This window comes from Lampris incognitus, chromosome 18, assembly GCF_029633865.1.
Source record: "Lampris incognitus isolate fLamInc1 chromosome 18, fLamInc1.hap2, whole genome shotgun sequence".
NCBI classification, from domain to species: domain Eukaryota; kingdom Metazoa; phylum Chordata; class Actinopteri; order Lampriformes; family Lampridae; genus Lampris; species Lampris incognitus.
Genome location: NC_079228.1, coordinates 15,166,392 through 15,183,371, shown reverse-complemented (window position 1 = coordinate 15,183,371; position 16,980 = coordinate 15,166,392). Strand labels below are relative to the sequence as shown.

Below are 16,980 nucleotides of genomic sequence, written 5' to 3'. Positions count from 1 at the left end.
GTTGTATTGTGTAAATTGTGTAAACACAACATTCATTGCACGTCTGTATTGAGAGAAAGATCCCTCTTCTGTTGCTCTCCCTGAGGTCTCTTCCTATTTTTTCTCCCTGTTAAAAGGATTTTTTTTAGGAAGTTGGTCCTAATCCAATGTGAGGGTTTAAGGACAGGATGTTATATTGTTGTAAAGCCCCCTGAGGCAAATTTGTAATTTGTTATATTGGGCTATACAAATAAAATTAACTTGCCTTGAATGCTGGAATTGTTTGGTGACTGTCAATATCTGTTAGCAGCGGCAGACTTTGAAACAAAACTATCATTCTACTACTAGTTTCGGCTGCTTCTGTTAGGGGTCGCCACAGCAGATCATCCATTTCCATCTCTTCTTGTCCTCTGTATCTTCCTGTCACACCAGCCATCTGCATGTCCTCCCTCACCACATCCATAAACCTCCTCTTTGGCCTCCCTCTTTTCCTCTCCCCTGGCAGCTCCATATTCAGCATCCTTCCCCCAATATACCCAGCATCTCCCCTCCACACATGTCCAAACCATCTCAATCCTGCCTCTCTGTCTCCAAACTGTCCAACCTGAGCGGTCCCTCTAATATACTCATTCGTAATCCTGTCCTTCTTCATCACTCAGTGAAAATCTTAGCATCTTCAACTCTGCCACCTCCAGCTCGCCTCCTGTCTTTTCATCAGTGCCACTGTCTCCAGACCATACAACATAGCTGGTCTCACAACCATCTTGTAAACCTTCCCTTTAACTCTTGCTGGTACCCTTCTGTCGCAAATCCCTCCTGACACTCTTCTCCACCCACTCCACCCTCTTCTTCACATCCCGTTACTTTAAACAGTTGACCCCAAGTATTTAAACTCATTCACCTTTCATCCTCACCATTCTGCTGTCCTCCCTCTTATTCATACGCATCTACTCCATCTTGCTCCTACTGACTTTCATTCCCCTTCTCTCCAGCGCATACCTCCACCTCTCCAGGCTCTCCTCAACCTGCTCCCTACTCTCGCTACAGATCACAATGTCATCCATGAACATTATAGTCCATGGAGGCTCCTGCCTGATCTCTTCCATCACCTTGTCAATCACCTCACCATTGTCACATTGCCCTCATACACATCTTGCACCACTCTTGCATACTTCTCTGCCACTCCTGATTTCCTCATACAATACCACCCCTCCTCTCTCAGCACCCTGTATATGCTTTCTCTAAACCCACAAAGACACAATGTAATGCCTTTTGACCTTCTCTATACTTCTCCATCAACATTCTCAAAGCAAACATCACGTCTGTGGTGCCCTTTCATGGCACAAAACCATACTGCTGCTCGTTAATCATCACCTCTCCTCTTAACCTAGCTTCCACTACTCTTTCCCACAACTTCATGCTGTGGCTGGTCAACTTCATAGCTCTGTAGGTACTGCAGTTCTCCACATCACCTTTATTCTTGAAAATTCGTACCAATATACTTTTTCTCCACTCCTCAGGCATCCTCTCTCTTACCAAGCTTATTAAACAATCTAGTTAAAAACTCCACTGTAATCTCTCCTCAACATCTCCATGCCTCCACATGTATGTCAAATGGGCCAACTGCCTTTCCACTCTTCATAGCTGCCCTCACTTCCTCCTTGCTAATCCACCTCGCTTCCTGATTCACTATCCCCACATCATCCAGCCCTCTCTCTCTTATTTTCTTCATTAATCAGTCCCTCAAAGTACTCCTTCCACCTTCTCAACACACTCTCCTCGCTTGTCAGCACATTTCCATCTCTATCATTGATCACCCTAATCTGCTGCACATCCTTCCCAGCTCGGTCCCTCTGTCTAGCCAATCAGTACAAGTCCTTTTCTCCTTCCTTAGTGTCCAACCTCTCATACAACTCATATGCCTTTTCCTTTGCCTCCTCTCTCTTCGCCTTTACGCTGAATTTCCTTGTACTCTTGTCTACTTGCTTCATCTAACCATCCCACTTCTTCTTAGCCAACCTGTTTCTCTGTATACTTTCCTGTAATTACTCATTACACAACCAAGTCTCTTTGTCTTCCTTCCTCTGTCGACATGACACACCAAGTACCTTCCCAGCCATCTCCCTCACCATTTCTGCAGTAGTTGCCCAGCCATCCGGCAACTCTTCACTACCACCCAGTACCTGTCTGTCTTAACTCCTCTATGAGCTCCACACAACAGTCAACAAAACAAAAACAAAACAAACAAAACCATCACTAAGCTTCGATATGTGAGCCGATTTACAAAATTAGGCCGGAACCAGAAATCTCACTTGTTTCCAAGAACACCCCCCCATGAAGAAAAGACTTTATTTTGTCTACCACCAACTGCCTACAGCACTGTTATCACAAAATATGTATAATAATAATAAAAAAATTTGACATGAATAGAATGACCATTCGTTGTTTTCTCACAAAGAGGAAAAAAAAGAAACATCTTGTTTGGCGAGCACTGTCTGACCTCGGTCGCTGTAGTCGTCGATGAGAATGACCTCTTTCAGCAGAACAGCAGGCGAGGTCTCCAGGACGCTGTGGACTGTCCTCAGCAGGGTGGACCAGGCCTCGTTGTAGAAGGCAATGATCACCGAGGTAGTGGGCAAGCGGCTATAGTCATACTTCTTGGCTCGACATCTGCAGGGGAAACCAGAGTGAGGACGGAGCTTGTGCCCGTGTGTCATGTGCAACAACGAAATGGTGAAAAGAGGGAAAAACAAACCAACCTGCAGTTAAACCTGGCTCCCTAGCTTTGACAACACTCGGAGAATAATGATCATACGCCAGCATCACTCAAATAAGGCTCAAAGCTGTGTGTAAATGGCTTGAAGAGCAATTTCATTTATCCCATTTCAACAGTTGGGGGATTTGGTTGAGAGGGGGGGATATCGCACCAATGAGCAACATGCCACAGCAGCGCTATTAGACAGACCACAAAAACAAAGGCAGATGGAAAGAGAGAGAGCAAAGAGGAGCGAGGGAGGGCAAAATTTCACAAAAATGCAAGTGAGCAGGATTGTGGAAATGGGGGGGGGGGGTGAAGATACAAGATGGCATGGAGTGAATGAAATCCTGAGGGTAGAACAAGCACGATGCGGAGGAGAAAAAAGCCTTTGAAAGGAGAATATGATTGGTGAGAATGACTAACTTAATACACACACACACACACACACACACACACACACACACACACACACAACAACAAGTCTAACTGTCTCTTTGCTGCAAGTTATCAAAACGGCATAGTCTCATCCATTATGGAAACAAAACACAAAAAACATGGCTATGATTTCCGCTGCAGAGGAAAGCTTTTTGTTTTTGTTTTACCTCCCGTGTATTGCTCCATTATACTGAGACCCGAGAGTGAGCGTGCAGCGTCTTGTTTCCCTTTTCTTTGGATAAGCGTTTCGTTTGACTTTGTGATTATTGCGTCTTAGCAACTTACAACCCTGCAACATTCCAGACAGTCTCCCTGGCCCGGTGAGGGGATCAAACCCCCTTATCGGCTAAACTGAATCTGCAAGAGGGCCGCGTCAGTACAGGTTCATCTGAATTTCACCTGTACCCTCAGGCCAGGCTTTGCCACGCCTGTGAGTTTACAAGCGAGTTTTGAAGGGTTTACTGATGGTGGGGGGAAACCGGAGCACCCGGAGAAAACCCACCGCAGACACAAGGAGAACATGCAAACTCCACACAGAGGACGACTGGGATGACCCCCCCAAGGTTGGACAACTACCGGGGTTCGAACGCAGGACTTCTTGCTGTGAGGTGACAGCGCTAACTACTGGGTCACCGTGCCGCCCATTTGTGCGCTAAATGGGCAACAGAAACACATTCGCCCCATAAAAGAAAATAAGATGTGAAAAGAATTTCATCACATGATCAGCTGTTTCTTAATCTTAACTGGTCCATCTTTTTTTCATTGGTCTCAAAGTATGGATATATGACACAGGACATAAAACCGCATTCAGGGTTTTATTTGCTTAAACAGATCTGATGGAAACAACTTCATTTGCATGATTTTTTTTGCCTCCATTAATTATTCACATGAAATCTATACTAAAGTTATATGGAAGCATAGCTCATAGGTGCTCAGATGTAAGCATTAATAGAGCCACTAGTGACTGGAACAGCCCTTTGAGCAGCGTCTTCCCGAGCAGCATTCTTGATACACAGCAGGGACAGCATGTCTGGCAGGCTTAAGTAAACAGAGGAGAAACAAATCTAATAAGATGATTTCAGACAACAGTTCTCACAGCAGTGACGGATACTCGGGTCTGCATTTCATTAGGCAGGAGGCCGAGAGGAAGGAAGACAGGCTCTAAAATAAAGAGACATTATTATACTGACGGTTGGACTGCAAAAACTTTTTCTTTTTTTTAAATCACAGAGGCTCAGCTGTGGACAGCTGTGGAATGGAAGAGGAAGAATGACACTTGGCCGGACAAAGCGGCTTGCAACCAACTTCACCACTCCGTGCGGTGCATCCTGGGAGCCTTCATCCTAATTCATAGCCGTCTGTGGAAAACGCTCGAGAGTGAAAAGGCTCAAATTCTTCTCGGATACAGCTTGGTGTTAGAATCCCAACTAGCTCCATTCAGCATTCAGTGCTAAAAAATTCCAGTAAACAACTGAACTCTAATCAAGGCTTTCCCCCCATAGCTTTTTACTGACAAAAGTTCAAATATTTGCCCTTCAAGTGTACCTTTAGGGGATAACACGAGAAAGATTCTTTTCTGCTCTACTTACTCAGTCATCCTGTGGTCCTGGATGTGTCGGTGGAGGGAGATCTTGTCGCTCACAAAGATGTTGATGGCATAGTGCTCCACGCTGTCCTGTTCCTGCTTCTTCTCCTCGGGGCTGAGGTTGAGGCGTGTGGCCCGGCCCCACTCCCCCGGTGCATCGCTGCTCGCCACGGGCTTCACGTATAGGGGTCTGGCCAGCTGGCCCACAGCCCCACTCTCCTCCACGGAGAGCTGCCGAGCCAGGAGGCCGTGGCCCTCGTCAACATCCCCTCCTGAGGAAAAGGAGGGGAACGAGGAGCGCGCCAGGAGGAGGTAGGCCATCCACAGGAGCCAGAGCAGGAGGAAGGCTTTGGACAGCGTACCCAGTTTCCGTGAACAGCGCCCCCTCATGGTGACAGGCCCCAGTGAGGCGGCGGGAAAGTCTGAGCAGTGTCAGGGTGCCCAAGAGGACACAGACCTCTGGAGGACAACACAAAAACACACAGACATGGGCTTGAATAAGGCCGCATTATGTGCCATCATTTAGCTTACATAAAGCAGTAGTGGAACCAATACAGTTATATATTAGGGGTGATGAGGGAGAAGGGGTATTGGGAGAAGGATGCTGAATATGGAGCTGCCAGGGAAGAGGAAAACCAAAGAGGAGGTTTTATGGATGTGGTGAGAGAGGAAATGCAGGTAGCTGGTGTGACAGAGGATGCAGAGGACAGGAAGAAATAGAAACAGATGATCTGCTGTGGTGACCCCTAACAGGAGCAGCCAAAAGTAACAGTAGTAGTAGAGAAGCCCAAAGCGATAAAAAACAATAACAACATACTGCTGACAGGAGAGGGTTTCAGGATATTATTTAGCTATATCTATTGAGACTGGGTCTGAATGAGCACCAACCTCATTCACAATCCCATTATATAAATTTCCTCTGAACAATGATGCCAAACAAAGTCAGGGTGTTTGCATATAAATAAGAAAGACTGCCCCAATAGACAAAACTGGGGGTAATCACCACGGACATCATCAATATAAGCGCGCACTCAGAGCTGTATTATGATGCTCATTAGACAGAAATTGCAAAAACAGACACCACCAAATTATGGCTTACAGTAGTGTAATTTGCTGATTAAATTACAACTCGACATACACTGCAGTGGTAGATGCTCTAATCTGATGTGCTTCATCAAAACTGTGCAGTTCTATCCACTTTGCAGCTCCGGAATATTTGAACTCTAAATCTAACAGGGCGTTCCACAAACCGTGCCAAATCCCTTTTGCTGTCTGCATCCATAACGTGTGAAGTTTCAAAAACATCTTACTCACACTAGTGTGATTCAGCAACATTATTAGTAGGGGGACCTGGGAGAGCTTAAAGGGTAACTTCTCCCCCAGGTCTGAGCCTAACTCCACCCACTGCATAATTTTGAAAAATGCTAAAAAGTGGTGAAGGAGGGCTTCCGGGTAGCACAGCGGTCTATTCCGTTGCCTACCAACATGGGGATTGCCGGTTCGAATCCCCATGTTACCTCCAGCTTGGTCAGGCATCCGACCAAGCCCGGCGGGCGCCTGTTCGAGGGGGAGGGGGAACTGGGGGGAATAGCGTGATCCTCCCATCCGCTACGTCCTCCTAGCAAAACTCCTCACTGTCAGGTGAAAAGAAGCATCTGGAGGCTCCAGATGTATCAGGGGAGACGTGGTAATCTGCAGCCCTCCCCGGATCAGCAGAGGGGGTGGAGTAGTGACCAGTATAGCTTAGACGAGTGGGCTAACTGGCCGGGTACAACTGGAGAGAAAAATGGGGGGGGGGGGGGGGAGTGGTCACGGGGCTGAGTGGGGGCGGGGGCTGAGAGGGGAGGGTGGGTGTGTGTGTGAGGCAGGAACATGGGCAAGACTAGCTGGGGAGATCCATGAGAAGAGCACGGCGCGAGCCACCAGCTCGCCACCGCACTCCATCCCTTCCACCGGCCTGCCTTCCGGCACAGTGTCATCCTACAAAGACGCCCTGACCGCCTCGAAGCAGATGGGCTGCAGACGGAAGGAGGCCCCGCGAGACAGGCTGCGGCTTTCCGGCATCGGAGAGGCAGGTGATGGGGCAACTGCTCCCCCAGCCATGGCACGAGCCCAGCCTGACCAACCCACAGCCGTCAAAAGCACAAATCTACACCACTGCACCAAAATTGAAAGTGATGGAATAATATAACTATAACTGTAAACTGAGAGAAATTCTAAAGTTTGGTAGAAAAAGTAAGAAAGGTGCCAGGTTAGCAAGTAAACTCCTGTGAATGACGAGCCTCGATCTGCATATATTTGAAAATGAGTGCGGCCTCACAAGGGCAGGGCTGTGGGGAGGTGGGTCGCCCACCTGTGATTAGAGGGTATTTACGTCATTCTTTTTATTAATTTCATTACGTAGATAAGTCCCAACCAGCATTGGCCTTGCAAGGTTCAGGGTTGATTCAAAACAGTAGAAGGCGTTTTGAGCCATTTTCAACCCGTGAAATGCTGCTTTCTATAAATTTGGTAAGAAATTTCAATATTAACACCAACATGTGTTTCATCACCGTATAGTCAGTTTACAGCTCAAAAATCACATCCAAGTCGTTAAGTCAGCGCCTCTTTATGTCTTACGAAAGTCCCCCCCCCAACCCTTGCTTCCAAGTCCACATCTGGCCTCATTTCGGTTTGTCTTGCTTTGATCATTATCAATTTTGGGGAGCTACAGGAAGATGTTGGATGAATGTGAGACAGAATCAACCAACTTTCCCAGCTCCAAAAGACGCAACGCAAACCATATGCCCGTTCTCCTCTAATGTTTACAATCATTAAAAGCAAAAGCAAACTTGTTTCAGCATATGTTAGGGAACGGCAGTCTTTTGTGTCCTGAACTCCGTCGTTAATTTGAGTCTGAGAACGCCATAAATCCCCTGTTCTGGTTAACAGGGCTTAACTTTTGTTTGGATATAGATCAAGTACGTCGTCTTTCAGCTCCCCATTTTAGGATTTTCCTTCACTTCAAAGGGCCAAAGGCAGCAGTCGCCTATAAACCTAAGTGAGGTATTTGCTCAAGGAGAGGAGCCACTTCTTTTCATTTCAGTTTAGGATTAGCTTGGCTTTAGTAGATGCAACAGCAGTTTGGACCAATTTGAGTCTTGACAGCTCAGCTTAGCATGCCAAATGATTGACAGAAGGATGTTGTAGAAACACATCAGTCTTCCTCGTTGACATTTTGTTTAATCACATAATTGTGCTGCTTTAATATCACAGCACAGTATTGCTTAGTGTATGTGCCAGACAGAGGCTTAGCAGAGACCCCCCCCCCGACGCCGCCACCTCCCACACACACCTCCCCATTCCACTCTGTACACGGTAACTCACAACACCTCTGACGCACACAAAGAATATGACATCCTCGCAACAAACCATGTTTCCTAGTATGTTCCAAACAACAGAGAATGATAATGTCATTTAAGAGAAAATTTAGCTTCTGAGAGAATGTGGTGGAAAAGCAGAGTGGGAGCGAGGCTGACGACCATAAGACGGAGAGATGGTGAGTGTGTGTCGCAGCCTAGCCAAGTCTGGGTGTGTGGGCTATGTGAGAGCTTATAGACATATCCTGCACTTTGGTGTTGAGTCACTGCATGTGAGGAGGCTTCTTTTCTGCTGGACTCATTCAAGGCCCCTGGCATAGTTCTTTCACTCTGACCTGGGCCCTGGCCAGAAGACTTGGGAGTCCTGAGGTTACAAAATGGATACAGCCTCTTGGTTACAAACAAACCCCCCTTTATTGACCATGCATCGCACCGTCTTCCCTCGCTGAATCTGATAGCCATGGTGGAGTGCTGTTTGGAGCAAGACAGATCTGACAGAGGGCTTTTAAGATGCAGCCGGAGCCTAAATCCTGCCCCACTTTTTTTGGGCGAGCGGCAGTGCAAAAAAAAAAAAAAAACATCGGCAAAGGATAAGGCCTGCATTCACCTCTCAACTACCCATGTCAGGTGCAGGCATCACCTTGTCACCTAAACAAACTTGCAAAAGACAGTAGTAGCATGCTTAGTAGCATGGCGTGAAAAAACAAACAAGACGTTGTAATGTGTGTACCTAAGGCCTGATGGTGTGAGAGTCTTGGTGTAGGGGCAAATTGATGTTTCATTTAACATCAGCACCAAGGCGTACTGTACAGCCTTCAATAAGGATCTTTTGTCAGTACTGTGGCCTGCCACAAAACGCTGCTCACAACTTGACATGTGATTTTGTCACCAGACAGTCAGATGAGAGGAGGCTTGGTGGATGTGTCAGACATGCAAATGGAGGTCAGTTCTACCAGTCAAACAGGTATATACATTAGTGTGCTACACACACTGTTATACATTTATAAAGAAAACCAGCTTCCCCACTGACGGTAAACGACACGGTGCTGTCCATGTTCACGAGAAATAGAGTCGCTCATTCATTCAGCGTGAAAGTGGATAATAGAGCTGCCTTAGTGTACAACAGCAGGCCTCTCAAAAAACACAATCAGCTCCTGTGTGATTACACACAGACAGCGAACACCTGAGCTCCGGCCAGGCTGTGACGATAAGCTTACTATAAAGGTTGGCCAGATCTTGTACTTGAGTTTAACTTCGGACACAGAGAGTAGAAACTAAAACCTACCGTCTGCAACACTGATCTGTCCATGGCTAGACGAGAGAGAGAGCAAGAGAGAGAGAAACACTCTGTTAACACCTGGTTTTAAAATGCGTTTTGGGCGATCGGATCACAAGTGGACAGTGAGACACACCGCCGTTTACACCTACGGCTATCATGCGTCTCCAAATGCGCCCTGCTGACCACTTGCGATCAGATTTCGTTACTCCGAAGATTTCGTTAGCTACGTCACTTCCGCTACAGGGTCAAAGGGCCGCAGTCAAGCGCCAGATTTGCCGACGAACTGTGAAAACGATGGCTAATGTGTGAAGATGTTTCAAACACTAATATACATGTACGGACTATTCCAACTGTTGAGATTGACACGACTGATTCCTCTGCCAAAAGGAGATTAGGCATCTCGTTTAACTTGTACTCCAACCACCTACGCTCTCCGCTCTCTCCATTTTCGCGAAAGTTGGCGCGACGTTACCAAAACAACCACCACATCCTGCATTGGTGACGTATTTTCCTGTTACGTCCTTGTCGGGGACACGTCAGCGTTTAACGCTACAAAAGCTATGTGGTCAAATGCGTCACAGACCACCTCGGCAAGCGGTTTGAGTAACCGGTTCACAAAACGTTTTGGTGGTCGTTTACACTTGCAGTTAGCGTTGTCCACTTGTGATCCGATCGCAAAAAAAAAATACGCATTTTAAAACCAAGTGTAAACGGGGTGAGAGAGAGATGGCTGCAACGGTGATTTATTCTGCCAATTCAGCGTCCTCGAAGATGTGGACCATCGCTCTTTGGTCGGAGTAAATGGTCGCCCAAGTCTATTCTAATTATAATTATACTACCGAGAAAAAAAATCAGATTACCAACCTATGGAGCAGGAGAGAGAGAGGGGGGGGGGACTGACTAATTCACAGTTCGTGCACATGGATAAACGAATCCAGTAGCGGTTGGAGAGATAACTCTTAGATTACGTTAGATTTTCTCTACAACCGGCCCGACACGGATGAAACGCGAGCCGTCACCTTACTTGGGACGCGGGGTGATTCGAGCGCTATATAGCTCCCCACACAAAGGGACCGCCAACCATGAAAACGGCTAAGTAACGCAACCGATGTTGAGCGACGGCGGACGATGACGAACCCCGGGCATCCAAACGTGACAGCTGACAACCCGCTCAGGTTTGTCCGCTTTCCCCGGGCAAACAAACGAAACTTAAGCAGGGGGAAAGCGAATCGGAAAGGCGGCGACGCGACTGGATGCGTCTCAGGGCTAACGTCGACTCCGCCGGAGCACGACAGATGTTAACGCGTAACTCAAAGTTTGCCAGCCGCGCACACGCACGCACGCACACAACACACACACACACACAGAGGAAAAACTTGGGTGTTCGCTTTCTCGCGTCAAACAAACTTACCTTCAATACAAACTACATTCCTTCCTGCTTCCCGGGGGCTCTTTCGGCTCTTGCAGTCGGGGTTAGTCAGCCTGTCTGCGGCTTGTTAGTACTCTGGCTGGCAGATGTCAGCGAGCCCACATCCTCCTCTCTGATCCACGTTGACGGGGCTCCGGCTCGGGCGGTGGAGGGAGGAGGGAACCTGTTGCTAGCCGGCTAATGCTAGCGGGCGTTAGCCGTCTCTCCGTCCTCTTGCCGCCGCTGTTTGTCGGCAGCTAACCCCGAGTCGTGCAGCATGAGTTAAATCAACGAGACACCGTCTGGGGTTACCCGCCGGCGGGCTGGAGCACGGCGCGGCTCCGGGCGGCTTCGGTTTACCCGCTTTCCTGTCGAGCTAGAGACGTGAGGGGGGGGAGCTGCCAAGCTAGCTGTCCTGTTTAAGGTGGCAATCAGGACAGTTTAAGAAGAGGTCACGTGACTTAAACCCCCCGCAAAACCGTCAACTTGAGTTTGTTTTTTTGTTGTTTTTGTTTTCTGATACTGTTGTGGAGCTTTTGCTCCTGGCACTGGTTAATGGATTTACAAAACTACAAACTCATGAAAAGTAAACGTACGCCTCCGACGAGTAAACCAGTCTGACGGGGATGGGTGTGTGTGTGTGTGTGTGTGTGTGTGTGCGTGCGTGCGCGCGCGCGCGCCCTTAAGACTGATTCTGCAGAGTTCGATGGGTTTGTGAAATGTTTTATTTCCCTATTGGTTTGGTATATGTGTGTTGTATTTTAAATGTTTTTTTCTATAGAATAAAGCCACTTGAAGGCTTTTTACAACACTATTACATACTTCATACGTGACCAACACAAATATGATTAATAATCTATAACATGACTGAAAAGATCGACCTTCAACCCCACGGGTGTGTTCAGCCACACTCTCCGCAGCCTGGTCGCCTATGTAGCCTTAAACAGCGTCAACAAATGCATTAAGAAAACAGAATTGTGCAAAGTGGCTCATAAAATCATTTAATATTCATACACGACCTTGCAGTACAAAGAGATATTTAATATAATGGATATATAGAACACAAGTCATCAACTTCACACACTAGAGAACAAGTTAATGCTGTTAATTTGATGTATAGCTATGGTGTGAGGCAGGTATGAGAAACGTCATCATCTCTTTTCTGTGTCAAGACCAAGGTATTAGATAACACTATTTCATCAGCAGTGGTTGGACATTTTGAGGAAGAGATGGGGTGTATGGGAATTACTGGAGATATACTGAATTAGTTAAATGAACTGAGATTCCTCTCAGCCTGTTGCAATGCAATGAAATGCAGAGCCATCTCATAAACCAAACCTTAGTTTCAGTTTCACTCATGTGCTTGTAGTGTCTATCCATTGAACGGTGCATGATTTAAAAAATTTTAAAAAGCAATTACTAAGTAAATTAGAAGATCAAGTGTTAAGCTTCAGGGCTTGCGTTATTGTTATCGCTCAGCTCATCAAACATCAACACACACACACACACAAACACACGCGCACTCCCCTGCCCCTGTGTATGTTTGCCATTAGTGTGCCTCCCCATAGTATCTGGGTCCTGCTTGGCCCGGACTTGACTGCGGTGTACAATGCACCACTGTAGCCAACTGTAGGGTGCACACCTGCACCACTTGGTAGTATGCCAAAGTCTTCCCCCCTCCTTTATTTCTGTCTGTCTTTCTACTTTCTCCCCCCCCCCCAGTCTAATTGACACTCCCCATTCTGTCAGGTCAGTGTGCTCCCACCCGGAATTGAATGGGGTCCCATTTCCTTGATAGGGATCTGGGGCTTGCATAGTTACAAGGACTGCTCCTGTACAGGTCTTGCATTTCAACCTTGTCTCCATTCAAACTCTTAATTAGCTTATTTACATGACATGCCCCTCTTTGCAATTTGTACCTAAATTAATGACAAAGCCGAGTCAGTTCATTTAAAACGTGTCTTCTTTTTATCCTAAGAGGCAACAACTACAGGAGACTGCAGGACTTGCGAAAGCACTTTAATCAATGTGGTCCACTTGCGAGATGCTGCAGAGCAACTCATTTCAGGTTGTCTTGTTTGTTGCTCAGCTGTTTTATTGACGTAGCTAGATCATTAGTCTAGATCATTAGTCCAAGCATCCCTTTGTTGTTGCTGTCCCGCTATCTTGCTGTAAAACGAAATAGAAATGTCCTGAAAGGCTTCAAGGGAAAACAACTGACGTGTGTAAGGTTTTCTATCCTATCTAAATGGGTTTGTTGGTCAGATTCTGACGAAGCTTGTACCCGTCTCTTTTGTATGGTAATCTGGTGTTGGTTTAAGGTCAGCCGTATGACGGACATCCGCCACCCGGTTGACGAAAGGGGTGTGTATGGGTTGCCATGCAAATGAGGGCAAACACTATGTGCATTCACGAGTAAAGCGGGTGGAGTTCTGTCCCAGATAACAAAATTGCTGCGGCCCGGACCCGTCCCACACTGACACTTTCATCCGGCCCACATACCGCGTGGAATGATGGCACTTGGGCGGTCCGCTCCTGTTTGCCAGATCTGGGCCAGAACCAAGCCCATAGCAATGCCTCATGTGCCACATATTTGCCAAAGGTGGCCCATATTTGTTTTGTGATATTTGGGCCCTATTCACCATTTACCACACGGGCCACTTCAGGGCTCACATCCAGATTACATGTTGCCGAGAGCACCGCATCTTTGCCAAAAAAAGGCCCACATTTGATTTGGCATATTTGGGTCATATTTGCTATTATACATGTGGACCACTTCAGGCTCAAGTGGCCCACATCCGGATGCAATCTGGGTTCACGGTGATAGTTAATATTTGTCTTTGCACATTGGGGCATTACGACGAGGCGAGACAGACACAAGTTACAGTAAATAGTGCCATCTAGTGACCATGGGGAATAGCTGGTCCAGTTATCGGGCTTGGCTAAACCTGAGTATCACTGGCATCGGAAGTGAGGTGGTACACTGCCACATGGGAATACATATTGGGTACATCTTGTGTCCACATACAGGTATGAGGATGAGCCTCCAGCCTTCTGCGCCCCATGTGAGCCCTTACAACCTTTCAGGATCAGCATCCAATCCATCCAATCCATCCATCTGGCCATCCATCCAGCCATCCATCCAGTGGTGTAACCAGGAATATTTTTGTAGGTGGGCCTAAGTGAAAATGGGTGGGCCAAAATTTTCCAGGAATAATCCTTCAAACAAGACGCAAATTTGGACACATTACAGCAGTAAACACATAACGCAGGTTTTTAGTACGTGACCAAGAAACATACTAAAACTTTAATAAAAACCCACTTAAACAAATACCACCCCAGTCATTCTCGCCAGGCTCTGCCCAACCATTTAAACATCACTGAGGAAAACAGCCCGACTCGGTCTAAAAGGTCATGATACAACATGTAAGCTATAGGCCTATAGTACACGTTTTACAGCACAATGTGTAGACGCCGAGGGCGAGCGTTGAAGAGCGAGATTATTTCATCATAGTCCAAAGAGTCAGTAAGTTCCCTTTCAAAGGACAACAGGGATCGATTGTTGAGGCGTGCAGTTAGCATGGAAGATATTAGACATGTTTTGATACGGCCTGTAGTGGAGAAGAGTCTTTCAACAGTACATGAAGTCAGGGGAATGGTGATCATTGCCCTTAACAGTCTGTTAATGTTTGGGAAAACGTCAGAGTTGCAGCTGTCCAGCACTTCAATGAGGGATGGGTAACACTGACCCCTCTCCACTTTACGACGCAGTGCCTGAATGAAAACGGTCCATTCCGAACCCTCAAATTTACCAAGTGCAATACAATGGGGGGGTTTGCTAGCCTGATGTTTCGAGCATGCCTGGCGGAGGTGCTTCCAATCTACAAACCCGCTTCGAAAAAACGTGTTTTCCATATGGGGCTCGGGGAAATGCCTACACATTTTACAGAAAACAGCGTTCCTTGCTGAGCTGTATTCAAGCCACTTAAACTCTTCATACCGCTTATGGGAAAAAGAACGTAATTTTCCTGAAATGTTGGTTGCGGGGAACACTAATTTAGGCTGCATGGGTGGCTCATCCACAGCAGACAAATCTGACGGTGGCATGGTCAAGGGAATCGTGTCACCGTCGTCAGAGGGTGGAGGAGAAGCTGCCTGCAACGGAGAAGCTGTAGCCTCCTATGTTGTTCTCTCCGGCGGTATCTCACTCTCACTGGGCGGCTCAGTCGGTGCTGGAGCAGGTGTGCTTTCCTCCTCTCCATCCGTGGCTTTTTTAAAAAGCGGAAGATTGAACTTTGTTTCGCCATTCCATAAGTTATGGCTAACTGTTGGCTATTGGCTAGTTAGCAGCAGTGAAAAATACAGAGCTATGCGCGCTCAGATTTTGCAGTTCTACGTACGTAAAAGGGGCCGGCCTACGTGCTTGTAAGCCAGCGTGATTGGGTGGGCCTGGGCTTGAAATGGGTGGGCCTGTGACAGGCCAGGCCCACCCACTTCCTAAAACGTAGGCACTAGATACACGAGGTGGGGAAACCGTCCTTTTCTCCTCTTTAGTAAAATAACGTGTTCTTCACCCAGGGAGACTTAAGGGTTCACTCATATAACCCTCTCTCTCCTCTCTCACCCATTTATCCCCCCCTCCCCTTGCTCTTACCTATATCTATCTATTATCTATACCTTATCTCCTTTCCCTCTCTTTTCGATTTGTCCAAAGGTTTGAACTTTGCACTGTGCAACCCAAGGGAAAGTCACGAGTCACCGTCGTTCTGCAAAATCCCAGTTTCACGTCCATATAGTGGACTCCAACCACACTTGTTGCGTCCTTTGTTTGGTTTGGTTTGGTTTTGCTTTGAGCCACTGACTCCTGCCGCTACACCGCTACAGTGTAGCAGTGAAAGTGTCATCGGGCCATTTATTCCAGCATTACCACTCCACTCATATCTGAACTGATTAACTGGCGCACCATTGATTTCATTAGCCGAGTGTCCCATATACTCGCTGTTCATTTGCTCCCTCCACTGAATAAATCACACTGAATAGAGGTCACATTGCTCCTTTAATTTAATGGAGATGGATTGCCGCCGCCCTCCCCCTGCGCCCCCCTCCCGCCCCCTCGGCTTGTTTCGGTGCAGGTAATGCAGGGAACGCTCTGACCTTCAACCACAAGGAGCGAGTACGGCTCTCAATAAGGGATCCTAATAAGCGAGGAGAGGCCCTATCTCGCTGACCTTGGTCAAATTATGAGGAGGTGAGTCATGCTGTAATTACACTGGCCGGTCAGACCGCGTTCGTTTACTAACGTGGCATCTCAAAAGCGATGGGCCAAAACATGGTCCATCGTTAAGGGGCGTGTCTCGCCCACGACCCTGGTTAAAACTTCACATTTCCTTCGACAGCGAAGTCGGCGTACTGGGCTGCTTTCTCGTGAGTGGGTGGATAGACAGACAGACAGACAGACAGACAGACAGACAGACAGACAGACAGGCAGATAGATAGATAGATAGATAGATAGATAGATAGATAGATAGATAGATAGATAGATAGATAGATAGATAGATAGATAGATAGATAGATAGATAGATAGATAGATAGATAGATAGATAGATAGATAGATAGATAGATAGATAGATAGATAGATAGATAGATAGACAGACAGACAGACAAACGGATGGATGGATGGATGGATGGATGGATGGATGGATGGATAGAACTGGATGGATGGATGGATGGATGGGTGGATGGAGAGAACTGGATGGATGGATCGATGGAAGGATGGATAGAGAGAACTGGATGGATGGATGGGTGGGTGCATGGAGAGAACTGGATGGATGGATGGATGGATGGATGGATGGATGGGTGGATGGAGAGAACTGGATGGATGGATGGATGGATGTAGAGAACTGGATGGATGGAGAGAACTGGATGGATGGACGGATGGATGGATGGATGGATGGATGGAGAGAACTGGATGGATGGATGGAGAGAAAGGCCTATCCCCCCCCCCGTATCAGTTCAGTAGTGGCGCACTCACATTTGATAAACGCACAAACGCACAAATCATTTTTCCGGCTGAAAGGCGGGATTGAAATGGAGCACAGTAAAGAGAGAGAGAGAGAGAGAGAGAGAGAGAGAGAGGGGGGGGGGGGGGGGGGACAGCCGGTGTGTCCGTATCCCGCC

At 47.2% G+C, this 16,980-nt stretch overlaps 1 protein-coding gene across 1 annotated transcript in view; it reads right to left on the bottom strand.

The window, feature by feature from the left end:
* poc1bl (POC1 centriolar protein homolog B (Chlamydomonas), like) overlaps positions 1-11,282 on the bottom strand; it is a 33,024-nt gene extending 21,742 nt beyond the window's left edge. Inside the window, exons 1-3 of the mRNA XM_056298245.1 lie at positions 10,807-11,282; positions 4,762-5,216; positions 2,480-2,649 (exon numbers count right to left, since the gene is read on the bottom strand). Coding sequence (XP_056154220.1) covers positions 2,480-2,649; positions 4,762-5,147 — 556 coding nt within the window. The 5' untranslated portion in view covers positions 5,148-5,216; positions 10,807-11,282. The remainder of the gene's footprint in view (positions 1-2,479; positions 2,650-4,761; positions 5,217-10,806) is intronic.
* Between the last annotated feature and the right edge of the window lie 5,698 nt (positions 11,283-16,980).